This window comes from Akebia trifoliata, chromosome 2 (assembly GCF_017979445.1).
Source record: "Akebia trifoliata isolate Shusen 1 chromosome 2, ASM1797944v1, whole genome shotgun sequence".
Lineage (NCBI taxonomy): Eukaryota > Viridiplantae > Streptophyta > Magnoliopsida > Ranunculales > Lardizabalaceae > Akebia > Akebia trifoliata.
The window spans coordinates 12,295,314-12,320,433 of NC_141376.1; the positions used below are offsets into that span (position 1 = coordinate 12,295,314).

At 32.1% G+C, this 25,120-nt stretch overlaps 1 protein-coding gene across 2 annotated transcripts; it reads left to right on the forward strand.

The window, feature by feature from the left end:
* Positions 1-9,617: 9,617 nt before the first annotated feature.
* Positions 9,618-23,850, forward strand: LOC147409604 (uncharacterized). 2 transcript variants are annotated; one of them, XM_086430603.1, is made up of 5 exons: positions 9,618-10,052; positions 10,139-10,199; positions 10,278-10,422; positions 21,087-21,370; positions 23,410-23,850. In XM_086430603.1, exons 1-4 carry the CDS (start codon positions 9,794-9,796, stop codon positions 21,336-21,338), a joined length of 717 nt encoding a protein of 238 aa, XP_086286729.1. In that variant the 5' UTR covers positions 9,618-9,793; the 3' UTR covers positions 21,339-21,370; positions 23,410-23,850. The 2 variants fall into 2 exon arrangements, with proteins under 2 accessions (XP_086286729.1, XP_086286724.1); XM_086430598.1 differs by lacking the exon at positions 23,410-23,850 and having other exon boundaries at positions 9,621-10,052; positions 21,087-21,590.
* Positions 23,851-25,120: the final 1,270 nt, after the last annotated feature.

Here is a 25,120-nt window from a genome sequence, read left to right on the forward strand (position 1 = left end):
AGAAATCATTTGAAAGGTTCCAACATACCTCAAATCTCTTATTCCAATCGCGAATGATTTGGTCATAAAATTTCTGTCAATTTTTATTATTTCATTTTTAAACTATAAACCATGATAATGACTCTTCAAGGATGTATTGATACATCGCAAACTGTCTATTAGGTGGAACTCAACAATATTAAAGTATAATATATAAAATCGCACAAGATTATTAATTCGAGTAGTCAATAACATCGGATCTTCCACAATTATTAGGTCCATATTGTCATAAGACTCCCATATAACCTATTATTTCAAATAAAAAAAAATTAGATGATAATTATATACCAAGATAAAAAAGTTATTAATTTTTTTAATATAAATTAAGTTATCTAGTATTTGCGAATGAGATTTAGATCCTCTCAATATACCTCAAGATTATGATGTGGATCCACATAACTCTTATTCTTTTTTTCATTTAAGGAAATAGAAAATATAAGTGTGTTTGGATTGGGAAATGATCGTCTTAAAAGAATATGCTCATGAACCTATATTTGTGTACAAATTAGAATTAATTAGATTATATATTTCTAATGAAATAATATTTTCATTTGTATATAATAATTACATTTATTTGTAATAACATCACACAACCACTAAGTGATGACTTCCACAAACTGGTAAAATTCTTTAATTACTAATACAAGTATGCAATGGTAGTTACACCCCATGTATATTCTTCAATTTTATCAAAATCTTCAAGGAAAGATAATAATACAGCAGGTACAAAATGTCTAGATAAATCAAGAAATAATGTGCATCCCATGAGAGCGAGAATGTATGCACAAGTATAACATTGTATCTATAACTATATAAAAAATATAAGATAAAACCACCAGATGGGTGGCCAAATGGTAATACTTCAGGATCAAGGGTGTGCTCCTCCTGTAGTCTCAAGTTCGATTCCCACCGAGTACTAATATTAGTGGTCACGGACCGCAGGATTAAAATCCTGTTTCACAAGCCTTGTTCGAGGAAGAGGGAATAGTTGGAGCGCGCACAAGCTGGCCCATATACCCTTTTAATAAAAAAAATGTAAGATAAGAATAAATAAATTAATTAAAAAAATAAGAAGTAGAGTTATATTATACATCATATTCTATCGATTCCGAGATCTTAAGTCCAATTAAAAAAATAACATTTACAAGTTTAATATTTATCTCACCAAAAGAAAAAATAAAATAAAATGAGCATGTACTTAACCAAAAAGACTCAACTAATGCATGAATAAACGATAAATCAATTGATAACCAAGAAATCTTGTTGTAGTATCCAAAACTTGTTCGAGACACCAAAGGCCCGTGTAGATACATGAGTCAAAAGTACTTAGAACATAAGTACTCCTAGAAATACTTTATAGAGTAGTTCTGACGGAGTTTTGTGTTTGGATGCAAGTTTTGAGAAGTATTTCTAACAAAATTTTGTATTTTGATGAATTGACGAGGGATATATTGAGTAAAATGTACAATCTCGTGAGAATATAATTAGAATCGCAACTTATATTTGACAGATAAAATTGTTCTACGCAAAAATAACTTTGAGAAGTACTGGTCTCGATACTTCTCTCAGAAGTACTATTTTTACTCTTTTACGGAATTACTTCTCCAAGTGCTTATATATCCAAACGTTTGACATAATGTTTCTGGCTTCCCGCAAGAGTAAAAAACACTTGAAGAAGTCAATCCAAGTAAGCTCAAAGTTTTTTTAAGTATCAGACAATTTGCCTCAAATATTTAGGTCTTGTTAGGTAATAATGTCAATTTCTACGATTGTTGACTGTTATAGCATTAACTATCAAGAAACGCTAAGGTTAAAATTATGTTTAATAAACTGTATTTGAAAATTAGTATTTTTTATTTCATAAAAATAATTGTAGCTGTAAGATTCTGATAAATTGACTAGAATACCCTTACTTATAACTAATGAACTAGATATTTATTTTTATCAGATCAGTCAAATAAATTAAATAAATAATATTAAATTATAGTTAAATAAAAGATTAAATATTAATAAATTATACTTAAACACACAATCAAATTTTTGACAACATCTCCTCTATAAATAGTGATCAGGAAAATTTCTACATGATCAAGTCAATATGAACATATTTAACATATGTCAATTATAACCTTAACAGAGATATACAATTTAAAAGTGCTTGAAAATAAAAATAAAAATGAATTTTGATAGAGAAAAATGGAAGCATATGAGACTCATTTTCAACAACATAAGATGATTTGAACATATTTTATTTAACCTATCCCAAGTTTTTGGGACAAGGATATACAGTTGTTGCTGTTGCTTATGTTGTAATAAACATAAATAAAAATGTAGAAATTGATGTTTTGATAAATGTATTTTGAGATAATATGACCTTTTGTATTCTATTTAAAGTTAAAGATAACTTACTAAATGCACACCAACAATTTTTTTTTTGAATTACATGGTCATACTCATAAGACGAAAATCATTAATAATTTATCAAAAATATCACAAAGGATGGCCCACCACCATTTGTTATCATTTAAATCGAATCAATTAGATTTCAGTCAAAATCAAAATAACAAAATGAAGAATAAATTTTAGTATGAAAATCGTATTTGTTCGAAATAAAAAAAATAAAGGGTTTATGATAAAATGGATCGATCAAATAGGAAATAATTTTTTTCATGGATAAATTAGTTGAAATAGAAAAGAATCATGAACTATCATAATATTTTTTTACTCAAAATGCATAGAAGATGATTAAAAGCAAAGAAAAAGAAGAAAGAAACATAATTAGTGAAAATTTTAATAAATTGTGTTGAGATGAATTTACTTTGGTGTAGACGATGAAATTTCTTTCTTGAGAATCATTTTGTAACAAATGTCAAAGGTTTTTATTCAAGAGATATCAAATAAGGAAATTAATTAATCTATAAGGATATAAACGATATTTCACCTTACCTCTTATTGTAATTTTTGCTTAATGCAAACTCGATTTTGTAAAACACCATCAACATGTTTTTAAAAAATATGTCAATTTACCTCTATTATTCATCACAATTTGTTATCAAACTGATTAGGCTTCTTTTAAGTCGTTTTTCTCGTCAAAAACGTTATTTAATATCGTTATCAAACACAAACTAAGCATGCAACTATAATTAAATAAATGATGTGTGTAGTTAAGCTATAAAGTTTAGATTACATCATAAGATCACAAATGATTAATAAATAATCAAATATATTTAAATGAACGTTTAGCCATTACTTTGACAGTAACAAATGGTATATTTATAATGATCGCTAACAAACTGATTTGCTATTGTAATCTGATAGTAAATAGTAGCAAATGATATTATGTGTGGGTCATTACACGTGGACTAATTTCAACTCCATATGGATGAATAATAATAAATGATGTATTATTTTGAATCTATTGAGTTTTACTTTAATTGATGATATCAGCTATTCATTAAAAATAAGATAGTATTAAACTAATTGATGTGCTTAGTTACAAGTAGATGATGTAATTAATTAAACTTGAATTAATGGTGGTATCAATCATTCAACTACATTTTTTTTTCTTTTTAATAAGGTGAACACAAGACATTTAAAACACACTAGTTGGATTGAAGAAATAAAATAATAACTAAAATAGTTATTTAAATTTAAAAAGAGAGTACTTACATGATAACATAAACAAATAATGAGGCTACAAATAAAATCAAACACAATAAAATAAAGACTTTTAATGAATTAATATTCAATTATTCATGAAAATAATTATAATTATGATCATACGTGAGAATTCCAAGGAAGCTTCTAAAAAATTCATAGAGACGACTAAAGTATCATAATAAGCTTTCAAATAGAAGGGAGTGAAAATTCAAAAGAACAAAAACACTCAATTAAAAATTTGTTCAAATCTATATCAAAAAATTCATGTTTGGAACTTGTGGAGTAAATCATTGAATCCCAAGTTGCAATATCAAAAATGTACTACAACCAGTTATATAAATGCTTGATATGGAAGTTTAGAAAATTTATTCTTTAAATGGTTACTAAAAAAAGTGGAAGTCATTACTCTTCGACCTAAGTTACAAGAATCATCCACATAAAGTACAATTTTGACTATATTAAGTCCAAGATGACACCAAGTGTACACCTATCAAGATATTCTAAAACTAGAAATTGTTACTAAATATGATACTTGTTCTTTAAATAATCACGTTTTATGGAATAATTATTCTTAAAATTTCTTATATTTAAAGGTTGCTTATGCACTCACGTTTCTTAAAGTTTTTGAAATCTTGAAATCCATTATTTGTTTTCACTCCATGTAAGTCTATAAAAGATTGCCACTATATCCACTCTATAGTTCATTTTTTTTTATCATCATTATATTTTTCCTCTTAAAAGACAAGAACTAAGTTTGAATATATTGTCATTACTCTAGTTTGACTGAATTTAAAAATGTCTATTCATTTTCTATGTAGCATTCTTTTAGTCATATGCATACCCATATTTTTTTAACTTTTCAAAGACTAATAAATGCATGAGTATTGTTCGTTAGAAATGAATGAGAAAAATGAGAAAATAATGATAGAGAGATGAGAGAAATGTTTAAGAGAAAAATGAAATCAGTTGAAGAAATGATGTCAATGGTAATAAATGTTTTGTTACAGATATTGCACATGAGACTAATAGTGCAAAATTGTATTTTTGTATTTTTAATTGTAAATAAAAGTCTATGTGTGTATGTGGAGAAGGAGAGAGAAATTATTTTATGTAAACGAAATACAGTAAATGGAAATAAACAAATAGTAAAGAAACATCATATTTGATAATTTCAACTATAAATTTGATATCAAACTTCAAACATTGAAGATAATTTATTTATAACCAACTCAATCAAGTAATATTTAATGTTCAATTAATAAAGCAAATCTATCAATAGCCAAATTAAACAATAGAACAAATTGAAATTCGTATATTGTTAACAAAAATGTCACAAGTTTTTTTTTTAAGTATTTAATAAAATACTTAACATTCATTAAAAAAATATTCAATTTTTTTCTAAAAAAATGTTAACATTTTCATTTCATACTTTGTTGGAGCAATATTTTTCTCATTTCTTAAGTATGGATATGGATGCATCAATTGGTTTTCCTAGAATCCTTTCATCATTTGCATTCATAGTTTAGAGATAATTTTCTTATAAGAAATTCAAATAGCGATGAGGAGAAATAAGATAAATCATGAAAAATAATAACACTCACAACTTTTACTACGTACCTATGAATCAAATTCATGAAAATGATGGGTGGTAACAATGAAAACCCTCAACTCATTGGATGGTTCAACAATTATAAGCATGAACATGTAAGAGAAAATAAAAATAAAAAGTAATTCGTTGGACTATTCAACATTTTAATAAGCATGATCAATTTTAGTATTCGAATTAATAAATAATGTAAAATGCTGGCAGCGAGTTAATTCTTTTTTAATAAATTTTTGAGAAAAAATAAAGTATCATTTTACCCTTTCATTATTACTCATTGCATATACCTTAAGTTACCAAAAAATGTAGAACTACATCCCACTGATTGAAAAAATCATTTATTCCCATCGATTGAAACCTATAAATTTTTACCAAAATTTTTAAATAAAAATTTATTTAGGAGGATAAAGGCATAATGACCATTACACTTCAAAATTTTCACATCATTTGGTGTTGGATAGATTTGAATCAATAGAGATAAGTATTATTAAGGTTTTATAATTCATTTTAAAAAAATAGTTTTATCTCATATGGAATGACCAAAAAGCATAATGACATGAAATCCTTTTCATTTTCATGTATTATTAACATTTGAAATAAATATTAAATTTTTTTTTTCTAAACCATTCGATAGGTGCAGATTCGGTTGGGGCCAAGGAATCTACTCTTTCTATGGTTTCAAGTTCAAATCCCACAACCCATAAAAAATCTTGGTGGCCAGGTATCACTCCACGTAGTGGGGTATAGCCTGAGTGCGGGGCGTAGGGACTAGTATGGTGCGTGCAAGCTGGCCCGGATACCCTTCGTTATAAAAAAAAAATGTGAGAGAACAAATTTGGTATGTACATACTAAATAAATTGATAAATTTAAAAATATTATAGATATTCAATTGGTATGTCTATTCTGAACATGTTTTATCAGACTCGGTGGGTACATATTGAGTCTACTATATAAAATTCGGTACAAGGTTATCAAGCAGAACTAGAAAATTGTCAAAGTTTATTTGGTATCTTAGTACCGAATTTGTTTAAACATGTTTGATACACACCTGTCGAATGTGTTTTGAAACTATCAATATGAACCCATCGAACATAATTGATTTTTTTAAATTATTTAACTTCGTCAACAATATCAACGTAATTACCTACTATCAATCATATGAGAAACTTTGAATCATTTGATATGTTTCATAGTCGAGATGACCATGTAAACAGGTTAGAAAAACTGGTAGGACTGTTAAGGCTATCCTAATAGTATTAAGATTAAATCATCAAAAAGGTAAAATTCCCAAAATATTTTTTCGTTGTGAAAGGGATGAAACTTATAAAAGGTCTAATAATGATAGAGATGAAAATTATGATAAATGATTGGGTACCAAAAGATGCTTATGTCATTTTTCTTTGAGAAGTTTGAAATTACTAGAAAATGATTAGTGGAAGATCAAAGTGATATGTGATTCTCACAATCACGATAGTGCCTAGTATTTTGAGGGGCATTCATTTAATTATAGACAATAATTATTGAGTGAAAAACAACTATTGTTTTTATCATTATAATGACATGTAATGTGTCATGGAATAATACAATAGTTGTTTTTCACTCAATAATTATTGTCTATAATGATAATGACATGTATTATTCCATGACACATTCTCCAAACTATCAAATAAAGAGATTAATACAATACTACAATAATAAAGTCTATTTACAACGTGCGAGAAAATTGATATGTCAAGTACCAACACATAAAAAATGAGAGATCCACTTACGATTATTTTAGGTGATAATATTTTTCAAAGTCAAATCCCACCAATAATAAAGATCATTTACAATATATAGTCAAAAATGAAAAAAATATGATATATCGGGTATCGATACATCAACAAGATGATATATCGAGTATCGATACATCAACAAAAAGATATTTATATAAGATTTCTTTAGGTGATAGTGCATTTCAAAGTGAAATGGTGATGTATCAACGTATATTATAGATGTAAAGGATGTACACAGGGGATGAAAATCATTGGTTTAGAGTAGTTGTTGGACTTTTGGGTATGAGTAATGATAATTATTGAACCTAAGTAAGATGTAATTTGATGGATGAGTTGATATTATTTTGAGTTCATTATTATCAAGAATTCGGGGGTGATGCATGGGTTGATGATTTGCATAAAACTCTCATTTTTTAAATATAATTTTTGTACTAATTAATATTGGATGACTATGCTTAATATGGATCATCTTATTATTTTGCGCTACAATGTTGTTATACTTCACATATCAAGGCAACAATGCTTAACATTTTTGTCGTTACGATCAGTAGCACTAACTACAGTAGGACTATAAATCATTGTGATCAATTTCATAGATGGTAATGTTATTTGACTTTTTATGCAATAAGGATGTCTAATATCTCTAATCATTGTTGTTTGGATAAATCACCATTGTCCATTGACATCAAATATAGCGATTATGTTTTCGATAGGATTGAACAGTTTAGAGCAATGATTAGATTAGATGTTGCACTACATGAAGGTCTAATAATCCTCAACCTCGTGAATGACTGACTATGTTCTTGTTTTGCATGTGAACGGTTCGTTGATTTTTGAGGTATGCAAGCTTTTATTTTTTGAGGCTTGTGAGTCATCATATTTATATTATGAAAGTATTCATGTAACTATTTGATGTGATATATTTCTATTTTGTCGTTACTTGTAAACATTAAGTACATGGTGAAACATAATTTTGATGAAAAGTAAAATTTAAAGAAATTTGATATTTGTTCAGTACCACATTATCGAATTAAACAAATCAGACTCGGTAAGTACCTACCGAGCATTTAATACAAATTTGATGAACGGTATTGAACAAAAACTAGTAACTTTGAATTGTATATTTGATACCCTTACACTAAAATTTGCAATAAACACGCAGTACGTACATATCGAATACATTGTACAAAATTTGGTATTGGATTACCAAACAGACTAAAAAACTATAAATAAAATGTGAATCAAACCATATGACACAGAAACATTAAAATTATATTCAAATAGAGAAAATGAACTTAATTGACATGTATTATACATCACAATGAGAAATCCTACGGGTTTCCAAAGAAAAAAAATGATTGTGCCTAAACCATACAATGATGAGTGATCAAAACACAATGCAGGTTTAGATTATAATCTTGAATATGAGAATGAGAAATTTATCAAATGAAGCATAAGAAGATGTGAGAGCTTTCGGTTATTAAGTTTGTAACCGTTGGGTAGTGGGTGCAATGAGCATTCAGTAGCTTGGTTTGAGTGTAATCGTTCGATACCCAATGAGTGGGTGCAATGAGAATTATTCAAGAAATAAGTTAATTACATGTTTGCAAATAATTATTTTAAAGTTAATGTGGGTATCGTGAGTAAGCGGGTGCAATGAGCCATTTCAGTGTATGCAAATAAAGCCACCTTATTAGGGATCATGCCCATCTTTTCAAAACTCGGTTTGTTGTTTCATCTCATTGCATTCATGGACGAGATTAACTTGTCTTAGACAAGACAACTTGTCTTGTACGAAATAAATCATTTAACTCGATTTACAATTATTTATATGAAAATAATTGTAATTTTTCATAAATATAATATAAATTATAAGATATTTAGTAATAAATTATATTTTATTAGATAATATATATTAAATAATAAATAAATGAATTATTTTAATTAAGATATGCAAAATCCTAATTGATTCATCTTGTTTATCTCGCGAGATTCTGCGTCATTGAAATGTCTTGTTTATCTGTCTCATTCATGGATGATACTTGGTCTGAAATCATGTTGGGAGCAAATTTTCTCTAGTAATTTTTTTAAAATTTACATAATAGATCTTGTGTGAGTTTTTTTGTTGTTGTAAATAGTCCCTAATTTTTGAACCATGACTTGATAATACATTTAATAAACTTTTTCTTTTTTATTCACATACTTCGATTTTTCAACATTGATTATAATCATTTCTAACAATTTTTATTTTATTATTTATTTATTTATTATGAATGACTAATGGAAAATGATATACTTCTAATTTTAAATAATTAGATGTATTTTTTAATTTTATTATATATTATCTCAGGTCAGGTTGGGCTATTAGATTTTATGCCCTTGTCGTGGTTGGATTTGGAAATAGTAAGCGCACCTAAGCTCCATCTTCTTTATGGACTAGAAACGCTATATAGCCTTTTTCATTCGTGTTAGTTCAACGGGCCCATTTTCCTTAGGTCCATCTCGCACCACCTTCGGACTTAGGAGTCTCAGCCCACATATTTCTCGGTACGGTCGCCATCTTTCAATTTTCCAACAAAAAACCAACCACCCTCTTTGCCTCGTTCACTTCGCCAAAGGTGCAACTTAACAGCACCCACTCTGTAAATCTCCACCACTCTCCTCTGCCTCTAACTTCGAATCACCTGTCATCTCTCATTCTGATTCTCTTCAACAATGGAGGCAACATCTCTCTCGAATTCTCTCCTTTCTCCTCTCACTCCTCACTCCTCGCTCTCTCCCCAAACCCTCGATCTTGTCTTCTTATCTTCTTCTTCGCTTGCGCATCAACGAAGAACCTCATCGCTTCGAATCTCTGTTTCCAAATCGATATCTCGTTTTTCCTTTCTTGAATCGAAGAATCGAAGTAACTTCACCACTTATTGTTCTGTAGATGTTGTCGAAGGATTAGAGAAGGAGATTCCAATCGAAAAGAGTACCTTTTTGTTCCAAATTCTCATGTTTACTACCTTTGTAGTTGTATTCTTCCCGATTAAAACTGATCGAGTGTTCTTGTTGCAGATTATCCAGCATTTCCTACTGTAATCGATATCACACAGATTCGTGAGATTTTGCCTCATCGGTGAGCAATTTTCATTGTGATTTTAGGCAGTTTCGTTGAATCACGTTTGATGGGAATCTTAATTTTTTGGTGGTTTAGGTATCCGTTTCTTTTGGTGGATAGAGTGATCGAATATAATCCTGGTGTTTCGGCTGTTGGAATTAAGAATGTTTCAATTAATGATAATTTCTTTGAGGGGCATTTTCCTGAGCGGCCGATTATGCCTGGTGTTCTCATGGTCGAGGTATTGCACATTTTCATAATCTGCAATTTTGAATGCTGTTAGTAAATACTGTAGAACATCTGTAAATAGTGTATTTTATTTTGCTTTGCTTTGGTGGATCTGTTATTTCTTTAGCAATTGATACTATTTGAAAGAATTACGAGTTTATCCTACTTTGTATTTAGAGATGATCTAGCATTAGGGCTTTGTCTTGTGCTTTAAATCTTGAAAGTAGATGCATTGTTATTAATAGATCTTTTGTGGTGCTTGTTATGATGAACCACTAAAAAAAAAATACTCGTAGTTTGATTTTTTCCTTAAAAAAGCTAAACCTCAAGGCCTTTAGCTTCTTTGGAATTCAGATGGCTGGAGTTTGAGATCTTGTCGGTTGGGATGTGAGAGTAAATTTAAGTTGATAGAGGAATCTGAATCTCTCTTTTTTTAAGCTCTTTGTAGAGATTATTTGGCTACATGTGTCTATGACAAGGGCTTCGTCCTTGAGATGGTGTTTGGTATTAGTGGAGCGAAAAACCTTTGTGATAGGAAAGGAATTCAGTAGCAAGATGGGAACTTTGGTGTTAAAAAAAGATAATTGGATTGTGGGGTCGTGTGTGTGTACCCTATGTTTCAGTTGGTTGGAGAGAACTCATTGGTAATCTTTTATCAGGAAACAAAGGGAAAGGCCTGATTGTCATTTTAGTGGAGAGGAAGAATACTAGGCGTACCTTTATTTAGTCTTTGATCCTTGACGGAGCCCCCAAATGCCAGAACTTGAATGTTACATTTCCTACAAGGAGACTGGATTTTGATGGAAATAAGTTGTCGAAGCTATGGGGAGTTTGCTCAGGCCCAAGTTTCACATGTCCCATGATTGACCATATTTTTAGTCATCAATAAACCCTATAGAAGATTGTAGTAAAGTGATTTGTAGGGTATCGTTATTGGCCGGGGATTGCGGGTACTCCTATTCTAAAGAGTCATAATAAATTTTAGTTAGTTTAATTAACAAATTGAAAACAAACATATTACACAAATTTGTAGGGGTTTCAATTTTGACGATTCGGATTAAAAATAATAATAATAATAATAAAAAGAAAAAAATAATAAAAATAAAAATAAAAATTAAAGAAATAAATATTTACAATTGATCATCTTCTCTCACAATTCAGAAAAATAAATTCATTAAATGACTAATCAAATTGCTTCAACATAGATAACGAATTTTATGCCTTAATTACATATCCGAATTGAATCAAAATGCAAGCCTAAAGAGATCATGCATCTTATAAATTCCTTCTTAGATAATCCCTAGGATTTTGGAAAAGTCCATCACCGAGTTATTTTGATTAAGCAATCAAGTTAATACTTAGCGTATCCTTACAACTTCTTAAACAAATCATTAAGATCAAAAAGAATTATGATTCAATAACCTACTCTTCAAACCTATGGAAAAGTCCATGGCTAAAGAACATGTAATTTTCAGATCACAACTATTGTTCATAGTTTTTACCACTTTTAAATCATATTCCAAATCAATTAGGTGATTAGAGATACAATTATGGCTTCAATGACCGTTAATATCAAGGTTTTCAATATGACCAAACTGAAAATTCAGCATACATAATTAAAATTCACTGATTCATGTGTCTACATATCACCAATCCGAAAACATCAATTAATGAATCTGAAAGTCACTAACTCATTGAATTAAAAATTTCCAACTTAAAAATCCAACAAGATGTTCTTTAATCCAAAAGCAACCAGGGTTGCAATAATAAAAATAAATAAAAGTCATAAGGGTTACACTTTTTAACACAACCAAAGAAGTTTGAGATGTGTTGGTGGTGATGTTCCTCACGGCGATGATGTTGATGGTTGAAAACGAATACAAGCAGCAACGTTGTAAACTTCTTGACAATAATGTTGCTGAAAAATTTCAGCAACTTCTCCTTCTTGACAGCAACTCGTTGGCCCCCTAGTTCCCCAAGTTTCAGCCACTTCTTTCCTAAAGAAAAGATTAAAAAAAAAAGAAAACCCTAATCGAGAGAGAGCAAAAGAGAGAGATAGAGATCTTCCTTTTTTTTTTCTTTTACCCGTTCTTCTCTTCCTTCTTAGAAGCTAACCAAATCTCCTAAAAAAAATCCTAAATCTTATCCTCCAATAACAATATATAAATCTGACTAATTAAAATAAAATAAAGTCCTAATATAATTAGGAAAGTGGTGTTTTAGTTGGAATTTTCGTGCACTAGATTTGGAGACTTTCGAAAATAAACCTCGTCAAATTTTTAACAAATTCGCGTCAAATTCGCGTCAATAGTTTACGTGCAGCAACTTCAAACCCAATTTTGAACTTGATACAGTCATTATCTCTTAAAACTCAAAACACGAAAGTTGTAGATCTTTTTCTCAGCGTTCCATAGCATTTGGAATCATCTCAATTGGAGTTCGGATGAGAGAGTTATGCCCAGATTACGAAGCGATGTCAAAACTGTCCAAAATCGCCCAATTAATTTCGTTTTGCATTTAACACCTCCATTTGCATCCTAAATCAAAATAAAAGAATAATGAGTACATTTAGGCACTAAATATGTATAAAGGACTAAATATTAAAGGAGAAAAATATGACATTTTGCATTCTTATCATCCCACTGCCCCATAGACGCCTATTCACTCAAAGGAACTAGAAACAATTCCAGATTCTTGAGAGGGTTCAATGGTGTTATAGTGGATGGAAATGGAAACAACTACATCTGTATTAGATGATACAAGAGCCCTCAATGCATGTTTTGCTCTTTATTTAGAGCCATTGTTTGCTTTTAGGTTGGCCCTTGGAGATGAATTGGCAAATAACGGCTACCTATTTATTTAGGGTATAGAATTCCAGCAGAAATGCATTAGGGGTTGCTACCAATTTGACTCATTCAATATCACATTGATTTGGTATTTGATTCCAACTTGGCTGTTCTAGTTCATTATTGCATGCGCCTAAAAGAGCATGGCTAATTAACTTGTCAAACACCTCTTGCTTCGAAAAAGAATGTTTATAATAGAATAATAATTAAGCATTGCGTTCCAATCTCATAACTAGATTACATGTTGGACTGGACATGCTACACGATGCAAATTTCTTCTCGAAGATTGAACTTTGAAGCATGTGCCTTAAATTATAATTCTCTATGGGGAAAATAGAATATAGAGTTCAAAACATATTAGAGTTGTATGAGTGGCTTGTTATGTCTTCTTGATTTTCTAGCATCCCTAGCACATTTATGGGTCTTCTAACCAAGGTTTAAAATCTCATATTCGAGGTAGTGTTTCGACCTAGAGAAAAAGTGAGATATTCTCAACCAAAAATATTTTTGAAACATGCAATGTTTTAAGGGGGATGTTTTGTTCCTATCTCAGCCAAAAGTGGAATGTTTTGCCAAAACAATTTGAAACGGAAATAACTTTGAGCCATGCTTATGACTAAGGTATTGGTGCTTTTGTTTGATTTTGTTAGTCCTATCTATAAGAGGAGATCATATGAAAAATGTAACCGATTCTTTCGTTTCCTTGGGTCACTGGCCATCCGCCGGGAGTTTCGGGTTTAATACCGATATTTTAGCAACAAATCCAATAAATCTAAGTATAGTACTTGGTGTACTGATCTTTTTTGGAAAGGGAGTGTGTGCGAGTTGTTTATTTCAAGAATAGGCTGGATCCAACCAGCTGCACTTTCTTTTTTTATAACTAGGAAAGAAAGGTAAGTCAATTTCGGCATGTGAATAGTCAATTTCGAGCAACTTTTCGAGATTTCTCTAATGGTACCATTAGTTCCCCAAAATTTCAACTCCTTATATTGCCTGTCCTTACGACGCATTCCTACTCGTTTCAATTTCCCATTAACCTACGACGGTATTTGATCGATTAATCCTTGGGCTATTCTCACGTTCTTTTAAACTTATTATTTTAAAATTACTTGACCTTACATATCTTCTCAGAAATTTCCTCGAGATACGAGATGACTTGATCGGGTCATCACAATTTCAACGTGTAAACAAGCCCAGTCAAGCATCGCAAAGTTGGATTCCTAAAACGGTCAACTAGGTTAGCCTAAGTTGATCTGGGTTGAAGTCTTGAGAATTCATATCATTCTAACCTAGGGTGGGTCTCGCCACTTAACCTAACCAAGAAAAATATAATTAGAACCATGGTTAGTTGATTAAGTCAACCAACATTGACGTTGGTCATGTTGACTAATCTAGTACCATGACACCTAGCACCTATTTGTCTCATGGAGAAGTGTCCCATGTGTAGACACCCCAATTTACATGAAGCCCATTCGAAAATTCTAAAACTTTCAAAAGTTTTAAGTTTAATTTCAAATAAAAGCCTAAGGGTTTTAAATGGACTCGTGGTCCATCGTAAGTGCTATTTGGCAAATTTTCATGCATTCATTATATCATTTGCTCATTTTTGCTAAATCCTAGCGCATTTCCCTAACATAAAATGTCCAAATCCATTATCCTAACTTAAGTCCATTTTTATCCAAAGTTATTATCCTGACTTAAGTCCATTCTTATCCAAACCCTAGCCTAATCCTATTTCTATTCATACCTATTACCCTAACCTATATCCAAGCTCTTCCTAAACCCATGATTCAAGTCCAAATCCAAACCTTACTAAACCCACAACCTATTCTAAGACCCACAACCTAAGTCGAAGTCCATTTTCATTCTAAACCCACTACATAGCCCATTCTAAGCCTATTATCCATATCCAAACCCTAAAAGTTCATGGTTTTACATCTTTTTTCAAAAATACACATGTCACCTTCCAACCGGCTTAATTTCAAATTTATATCAGTGTCATTGCTTTTTGGGTTATTTACAAGAAAATCAAAGTCTACTTTTTATCTATCACATCACCTTTACACATGACACTCTCGCATTTATCTTCTTAAAAGTATTTTTCCTCATTTTTCCATCTATTTTTTCTTTATTTGTTATTTGGAAATGAATCAAGGTCTATTTTTTACCTACCACACCACTTTTACACATGTCACTTTCTCATTCATCCTCCAAAAAACACGTTGTCTCTCACCTCTATTTACAAAAAAACCAAAGACCAAAAATACTTTTAGGGTTTCATCTCACAAATTCTATCTTTACCGTCATAAAAATGAAAAATCTAAAAAGAAATAACTTAAATCCCATGCCATTTCTCTTTGTTTTTAGGGTTGGATTACATTATCCCCAAAATTTCTCCAAAAATTTTATAAATAGTCTCACTTTCTATAAGCAAATATTCTTTTTTAGAAATGGGTGTGAATGGACACCCAAATTAGTTTTTAGAAAAATCAATTTTTTATGGCATTGTAATGACTCGTTTTTGGAAAAGGGTATGGTTCACCATTGATCTAGTTAAGGAGGTTTGGTTAGAGAATAAGGAAGGTGTTAGGCACCCCATTCTCCACCAAAATGTGGCTATCTTTGAAACTTGGTCATTTTGAAGGATAATTAAAGAACAAAATAAAAAATGTATGAGATGCATGAAGATGTGAGTGTGTGTATATAGTGGACATGTGCTCTTTGAGAAAAGGTGCTTGTTATTAGTGTGAGACATGAAGAGATATACTATGGAGAAAGATGTCCTTATGGAGTCCACTTTTTACATGAGTTGGAATGTTGGTTTAGGTTTTTAGAGAGATTCTATGGATGGATTTCTCTTAGAACTATAATCTTGATGCATGCATACTTGGCTAGAAACTTAGTGTTTCAATCTCATCAGGGGGTTGACACATTTCTTCATCATGGCCAAGTATATGTGTGTATTTTATGATGCATGTAAGATTATATGGGTTAAGAATGATTTCAACCTCCATCCTTTCGACCAAACCGCCAAGCATTCCATGCCTAATGTTAAGGTTCCACTTACTCGAGATGAAGGAGAGTTCTCCATTATATTCTAAGGTTTTCTAAAAAAGAAAAAAAAATGATAGAAGGAGAAGATGATACAAATGCTTTAAATTAAAATTAAGTCTTAACCCACCTTGTCCCTTGATATTCTTAAATGAGCTTGTCTTGAGTAGAAGAACTTGTAGATTGAGAGCCTTGGCTAAGAGTTGAAGTTAAGAGATGGATAACGGGTTTTAGTTTGGAAGATTGAAGGTTAGAAAAGTCTAAATATTTTTTAGTAGAGATTTATGTTAAGAGAATGTTAAAGGAGTTGAGTAGGGATTTTAGTATTATGTAAGGTGGAGAAGGAGGAGGGGTTTGAGAGCATGAGTTGCTCATAGAAAGTGTGACTATTTATAGAGTTTTTGGAGAATTTTTGGGGATAAAGTGGCCCAATCCTAAAAACAAAGAGAAATGACATGGGGTTTAAGTTGTTTCTTTTTTGAATTTTTCATTTTTATGAGGGTAAATGAGGAATTTGTGAGATGAAACCATAAAAGCATTTTTGGTCATTGGTTTTTGTTTTTTTGTATATAGAAGTGAGAGACAATGTGTTTTTGGGAGGGTGAATGAGAGAGTGACATGTATAAAGGTGATGTGGTAGGTAAAAAGTAGACTTTGGTCATTTGTAAATAGCACATAAAGCAAGAGTAGATGGAAAAATGCTTTTGGGAGGATGAATAGGAGAGTGTTATGTGTAAAGGTGATGTGGTAGGTAAAAAAGAGACTTTGGTTCTCTTGTAAATAACAAAAAAAAAAAAAAACAATGACAATGATATAAATTTGAAATTAGGCCAATTGGATGGTGACATGTGTACTTTTGGGAAAAAGGTGTTAAACCACGGGCTTTTAGGGTTTTGATATGAATAATGGGCTATGTATTGGACTTAGGTAGTGGGTTTAGAATGAAAATGGATTTGGACTTAGGTTGTGGGTTTAATAAGGTTTGGATTTGGACTTGTGTCCTGGGTTCAGGAAGAGCTTGGGCTTAGGTTAGGGTAATAGGTTTAGATAGAAATAGGCTTAGGCTAGGGGAATGAGTTTGGATAAGAATGAACTTAAGTTAGGGTAATAGATTTAGACATTTTATGCTAGGATTTAGCAAAAATGAGTAGATGATGTAATACATGCATGAAAATTTGCCAAATGACATTTACGATAGACCACGGGCCCATTTAAGACTTAAAACTTTTGAAAGTTTTGGAATTTTCGAGTGGGCTCGTGCAAATTAAGGTATCTACACCATGGACACATGTTGGCACACCCCTAGCCCATAGCCATTTGTTGAAAAGAGCTCATGCTTGATTAACTATGGTTAATCAAACCATGGTTACTAACTACACCCTCCACTATATAAGCCTTGTGAGAGGCATTTTTGTCTCTTTTCTTCTCTAAAAAATTTCAGCAACCTCTCACTCTCATCTTCTTCATCAAAATTCAGCAACCTTTCATCCTCAAACTCCTCCTCATTAATTCAGCCCAATTTGCTTCCATCCTTTGACTCTTTAACCCTCATTAATTGTTGAAACCTAACGGCCAAAAATCTAGTTGATTTCATAGGTTTAGTTGCAAGGAATTCAACATATTTGGGGTATTTGGGAGCTCATGAGAGTGAGGAGGAGTTCAAGGTTGCTCAGGTAGATTTTGGAACACCAACTATGGTAATGGGTTAACTTTTTGGTATGTATATGTTAGGATATTCTTTTCTGAAAAATTGCACATGTTATCCATGTTTTTACCATGACATATTTTGATGCACACTTTATGTTTTTATATAAATTGCACATTGATATCTTGGCATATGTTGTTTGACAATAGTAGATCACCAAATCTTTAAGTTATAGACAACTCAAATCTTGGGTGAAGTAGTGGGAACCACTTAAACACAAACAACAAAACTGTTGCTGTTTATGACACTGCGGTGGAAGCCACAATGGCACTCTGTCCTACTGCAGGCATAATCTGTGGTCCTACTGCAAGTGTCACTAGGGGACAAGAAGGAGGAACATGTTTCCTTGTGCTTCCATTGGAAATCAAATGGACCCCACATTAAATTTTAAAATACTCGTAAGTGTTTTGACACAACAAGCATGTTTTCGAAACTCGAATTTTCAAGAAATTATCTGTGATTTAAAAAGTGTGTTTCGCAATTACGTTAATTGGAAAACATTGAACTAATTTGAAATTCATTGTAACGTTCGAATTCTTAAATGGTCTTAACTTTCTAAATTGCTTTACTTTTCAAGTCACTTTACATTATGCACTGAAGTGGTGGATGCTTATTTTTCTTAGTTGTTTTAATTTATGAGTTGAGGTGATAGTGTTTTATTTTCCAAGTCATTTTATTTTTATGTGTTGAGATGGTGGATTAGAGGGAATAATGTTACTGAAATGGTGATGGGTGGTTGACCAGTGCACACCTCGAACATCGAATTATACAATTCGGTTAAGTGACGCATTGGCTGACGAGTGTGTTGTACACCTTTTGAAGAAGGATGACTTTTTGTGGAATATAATTGTTTGTGATTGATGAGTATTGGGGTAGTGAAAGCCCCATTGTTATGTTATACGTGATGAATGCTCCCAAAATGAGTGGAATTGGGCGTGATCGTCCCACGTGGGTAGAATTAGTGGACGTGATCATCCCAGGGTAGAATAATGGGCGTGATCGTCCCAACAAATGAATTTGGACGTGATTGTTCCAAGACTAGAAAGTTGTAGGATCCCTTTAAAATTTTGATGCCTATGCAGCCTAAGGACTTTCTACAATTGATTTATATAGAACTGCTGCATTATTGCTCGAATTACTGATGGTATGAAGTCAATATATTTCATTTAGACTTTTGTTGTCAATAGAAATTTCAAGATGATTGAGAAGAAAATAATAAATGTTCCTATACTCACATTGCCCGATTTTAATGTGGCGATCCAGGTGGGCGTAATGCATCTCATATAGGTATTGGTGTTGTCTAGGTCAAACGCGATTTTTTGCTAGCCTTTATCAAAGAAGGTGAATGAAATGAAGCAGTGTCATGGTTTAGGCTTTTTCCTTTTTTAGTACAGGGATAATTTATTTTGGATCTCTACAGCAAAGAGATTGGTTATAGGTGCTTAGAAAAATCTCAACCACCAACATGCAAAATGGGTATCTGTCTTGCATGAATATACATTCACGCAATATCACAAATCAGGCAACTTGTATCTGATGCATTGAATGGGCTTGCTAGTATACTTATTACATGTGACAGTTTGAATCTATGTAGAATCTCTATCACGATCCATATCTTTGGAGTTCAACTATGTGTATCATTGAGGTGCTCTCACAAGATAAAATTATGGTTGGTGGATGATTTGGATGGGATTAGATGTTTGCCATGTTGCGACCCCAATATTTGGGACAAGTCATATATGATGATGGTGATGATGAATATGTTGGTTGTGGTGGACGAAAAATACTTTCGGTTGTGGATGGCACATGGAAAAGGACATTTGTGGAAGATATCATATTTCAAAGTAGGGTATGTAAGACATTGGCTTATATAAGGACTTCATTTTGTGTATTGGTAGAACTCAAATGGGTATGGATTATATCTTTGTGTTGGTGGATAGGTCTGCAAAAATGATCATTTTCATACCTTGCAAAAAGACAAGATGCCATTCACAGTCATGTAGTTACATGGAACGATGTTTTAAAGAGGTGGGTGGGGTGTACTTCTCGAGATACATATCAGGCTGAAGCCTAATAAAAAAACTTCTTGAGGCACAAGGAAGTCGTATGTCTTTTGGCTGAGGCATACTCAGTTACTCACATTAAATTTTATAATTTTTTCTATTCTTTTAAGATATGTAGCATCTATCGGTATTTTTCTGTTTTCTTCCCGTCCTTCACCACGCCTTTTTATATTTTGAGTTCTTTGTTTCCATTGCCCTGCAACATAAGTAGAGCATTTAGAAACAATTTCGAATATAAAATAGCAATATATATGCAAAGAATGTTACTGAACTGATTTAATTCATAATTAATTTTTGTCATGTTTTATATTGTGTAAAGTTATTGAAAAACAACGTATAGTTATAATTTTGCAATAAATACAAAATAGTTATTTACTACAGAAACCTTTAATATTTCACATATGAAAGGTTTCTTTCTTGTGGAAATATAAAATAATAATATATTTATATAGGGATTAAAAGTCCAATTTGAATATGTTAAATTTTCTGTTTTAATATTTATTATTTACATATAGCCTATCTATTTTCAAGAATTCCATGCACATGAGGCTTCCTTATGCCCCAAGGCCTTGGCGATCTGAACGTCTTGCCTCACGCATCGAAGTGTTAAAAGCAATTATTTTAATCGGATTTGTGAGGGGGTTTTTTTGGACATTTTGGAAGTGCATGGGAACCAAATTTCAGTTATCCAGTGCATGCTAGTAGAAAAATGGTCAAACGAAGATGGTCAAGTACAACGTTCGACAATCTACTACAAAACATTCCACCTTCAGAATCTAGATTACCATTGTGTCTTCCGCTTCTTTTACAGATAAAAAAAAACATTTTCAGTTTCTGCAAATCCTAAATTCCTAATGCATTCCAACTTCACAACCTAAATTACAAATCAGTTCTTATCATTTTAACATGTATTGTGGTTTAATCCCTATAATACTTGTTTGCTTTCATTCAATGAAAATGTGGAACTAGTAGTCCTGACAAGTAGTGAATAAATTGGTTGTGTTGGATCCAGGCTATGGCTCAAGTTGGAGGTCTGGTGATGCTGCAACCAGAAGTGGGTGGCTCTCGTGAAAATTTCTTCTTTGCAGGAATTGACAAAGTTAGATTCAGGAAGCCAGTGGTTCCAGGGGATACCTTGGTAATGAGAATGACACTCATTAAGCTTCAGAAACGCTTTGGAATAGCTAAAATGGAAGGAAAGGCATATGTTGGTGGTGAGGTGGTATGTGAGGGAGAGTTCTTGATGGCTACTGGTAGTGAATGATTCTGCTGTCATGCCCTTCATGCTTCCATAAGGTATAACTTGGTTCTAGTATTTTCTTTCTTTATGCAAACCTCGGCGGATGTCTTGAAATTTGTGAGTACTAGGAGTTAATAAGCTTTTTAGATTTTGTGCTTTGTGTTCATTCAAGCTTGTCTAGCTTTGTAATAAGATAAGAGTCATATTGAAATACTATAGATTTCAATATTTCTTAGCTGAATAGTAATAGTAATTGAAAAGCTTATTCTCACAAAATTCATATATATATATATATATATAATATAACAAAACTTGACACGCTTTCAATATTTTCTTATTTGGGATTTCAAAATTCCATTTTATCATCTGTAATTAGTATGCTTTGTGATGCCCAATTCATTAAAATCCATTTTATGGTGAGCCCCACCTTGAAGATTCATACTGGATTGGATATTATAGTTCACCTAACATGTAAACTGTTGTTGAACTGTTTACTACTTTTTTAGGCTCAGCAGATTCCAAAATATATCTGCGTCCAGTGCTCATTCTCACCCTCTCATCTTACTTTCTTTGGAGTTGCTCTTGATTGGTGGGAGAGCCCTTTTTGCTGTCATGATGCGTATGCTGTTTGTAATGTGGTGTTGCACTTAACCTTTACCCCCACATATAAACTATAAATAAGTGGATTCCATTGAAGAATGTGGCCTTTCTTTTTCAGGCATCATAAGCTTTTCCCATGCCCTATTTGATGGGAAACATCAATTATTACTTACCTTGAATGGAATCTCCACCTCCCCACCACATTTCAATATATATATATATATATATATATATATATATATATTGTGATTTAGACATACCCCTCCATGTTTTGGGCAATAGTTGAGATACCCTACTGTTCTTAAATTGATGGCATGCTGTTGACCTTGGTCTCTTTCAGATTAGTGCTAAATGATCTATGTCCCCTTACCTTCAACCTCTAGCCAAAAAACGCTTGATTTGTGCCCAAAATATGTCGTTCTTAAGCTCTTTAACCTCTGGTAATTTTTTATTATTACTATAATCTATTTGACCTTATCTTTGGTCCGTTGTTTTCAACCTCATCTTGACCCTTTGTTGAAAACCCTTGATTTTTCTTCCCAAAATCCCATCGTTTTTTACTTTCCCCAAAATCTTCTCATGCATTGAGGTTTGAAAGAAAATAAAAAATAAAAAATAAAATGAAGGGTTTTTGGGTATTGAAGATGATGGCATTCAGGTCATTTCTATAAGTCTACCGTAAAAGACTCATTCCATGGGGGCAATCATCAGTTTGAAAACATAGGGGTATTTCAAACATTCTCCGAAACCCCCTCCCCCTTTTTTTTTCCTGGAAAAGAACACCTAGTCAGGTTTAAAATATCAATTCGATCAAGAGAAAATTCAGTGACTTAGAATCAATTTCATTGTATTCTCGTCCGATTGAACCATTCCAATCATGAAGATGTCCATGAATTTTTGTGCCACGGAAATTTTAAATCTCTTTTCTTGTTCTTTTAACGTCTTGGAAATGTTAAAACAGCCTTAATCAACCCTTTTTGTTCTTGAAAATCTATTTTGTAAATTAGAGGTCCAAAGAGTTGCTATTTAAACTGTGGATGACCCACTTATCTTTCAGTACAAATAGCTTGGTTTGCATGCGAGGAGGAACTGGATTTCTATTGATTATCTAAGTCTTGATCTCTAAGAACAATTGGACCGAGTTTGGGGGTTCGATACATTTTTATGTTTATATGTGAAGAACACTTAATCATGATTAAAAAATATTGATTGAATGTTTTGATTAATGAAAAAATCGATACAGTATCGATCAATAGATTTGATACAAACCAATACATTCCCGAAACATTGAATGTTTCAGGGTCGATGTTTTTCTTTTTTTTTTTTATGGGTAAGCTGGACTTGAACCCACGACCTCAAGGTTGCCGTGCGATATATCAAACCAACCGAGCTATGGGTCTAAGCCCTGGGGGTCAATGTTTCACATCGGTATTAACCGATACATTCCAATATTTTAAACCATGCACTTAATCTCTTGTAATCATCTTTTGTTCAGGGTGAAGAAAGGGATACTGGTGCTATTTTCTTCAGTCATTGGCGTAGATGGAACCAACTTTCGAAGGCAGAATTCCTTCCTCCTGTCTACTTAAGATATTAAACGATTTTGAGGTGAAAATATGGAAAGAAGGCTTCTATCTATGTATATGAGGAGAAGAGAAGAAAAGAAAAGTCGTGATGGCTTCATTGTCAAGATCATTACCAGAACGAAAAACTGATCCTAAATCCATGGTTTAAAATATCGTATCGATTGAATGTTCCGTTTAATGAAAAAACCGATACAGTATCGACCTATACATTCAACACCAACCGATACAAACCCGATACATTCCCAAAACAGTCAATGTTCGTATCAGGCTGAACCAATATTGATACGTATCGACCTATACATTCCGTTCCGATATGTTAAACCATGTCTAAATCATTGAATGTTTCAAAATCCTCTCAAATAGTCTTGGATTGAGAAATGCTTTTAACAAAAATTTAAACCCTGGTTTAACTTAGATATCATTTGAGAGTGGATTTGGAGATTGTTTCTTGTGCTTTTGGCATTCTCAAGTATTTCATTTGAAACTCCGAAGTTGAAAATGGTTACAAATGAGAAGCTCAGCGTTGGGCGCATAATTGGAACTTCGACTCCACCACTCTATATTTAGAAATACCAAAGCCAAGGTTATTATGAATGGTCGTAAATCATTTGTTGAGAAGAGTCATACTCTAAGCTTCCAAAGAAGATCAAGCATAGTGGTGCTTCTCTATGGTAGAATCAAAGCCTCCTCAACAACAAGACTTAAACTCCATCCTTAAATGATATATCGAGCAATAAAAGAAGCAAAGTCTCTCTAACAACACTTGGAATCTAAGTCTCTCATCTCCAAGTTTCGTAAGTTGATAATATAATTTCAACTTCTCAAAAAGAGACTAGTGGGATTATTCTTTTTTAGAGAGACTTCTTGAGCCTTTCAATAGAAGTCAAATATCATTCTCAAACGATTAAGTGTGAAGTATTGTTAGAATAAATGCATTAGTAGACCATTGTTTTATTCGAAGAGAATACTTAAAAAATAAATGTAAATTGAGATTTGTATACCAATCATTATCGTTACAAAAATGATTTTATCACAGAATTCATGCATTTTAAGGAAAGATACATGATTCATTGTTGACAAGAGTGTAAACTGTACAGTATGGGTGGCAATGTGTCGGGTCGTGTTGAAAAAAGGGTATTTTGAAAAGTTATCCAACCCGAACCGACCTGTTTAATTATCAGAGTCGTGTAAATCCAAACCTGATCAGTTTGTTAAATAGGTACCACGACAAGACCGTGTAACCCATTTACTGAACATTTTGGTTTATCTCATGTTCAGGTAGGCACTAATAATCCGTGAACACAACACGATAACAACTCGAGCACGAACACGATTACGACACAAACATAAATGCAATTATGTTCCAAACATGATTATAACCCATATCTACCAACCTACCATTAATATAAATTAAGTATTATAAAATATAATTAAAGTTCCACCAACAAAAAAAGAATACCAAAATCATTGAATGGGTTATATGGGTTTGGGTTGTATGAGGGTCAACCTGATTATAACCCATGTCTACCACTGATAACCCAACCAGTTCAATAAATGGGTTCGATGGGTCAACACAATTATGACCCGAACATGATTAGGCTCAACCTAAACAATTAACTT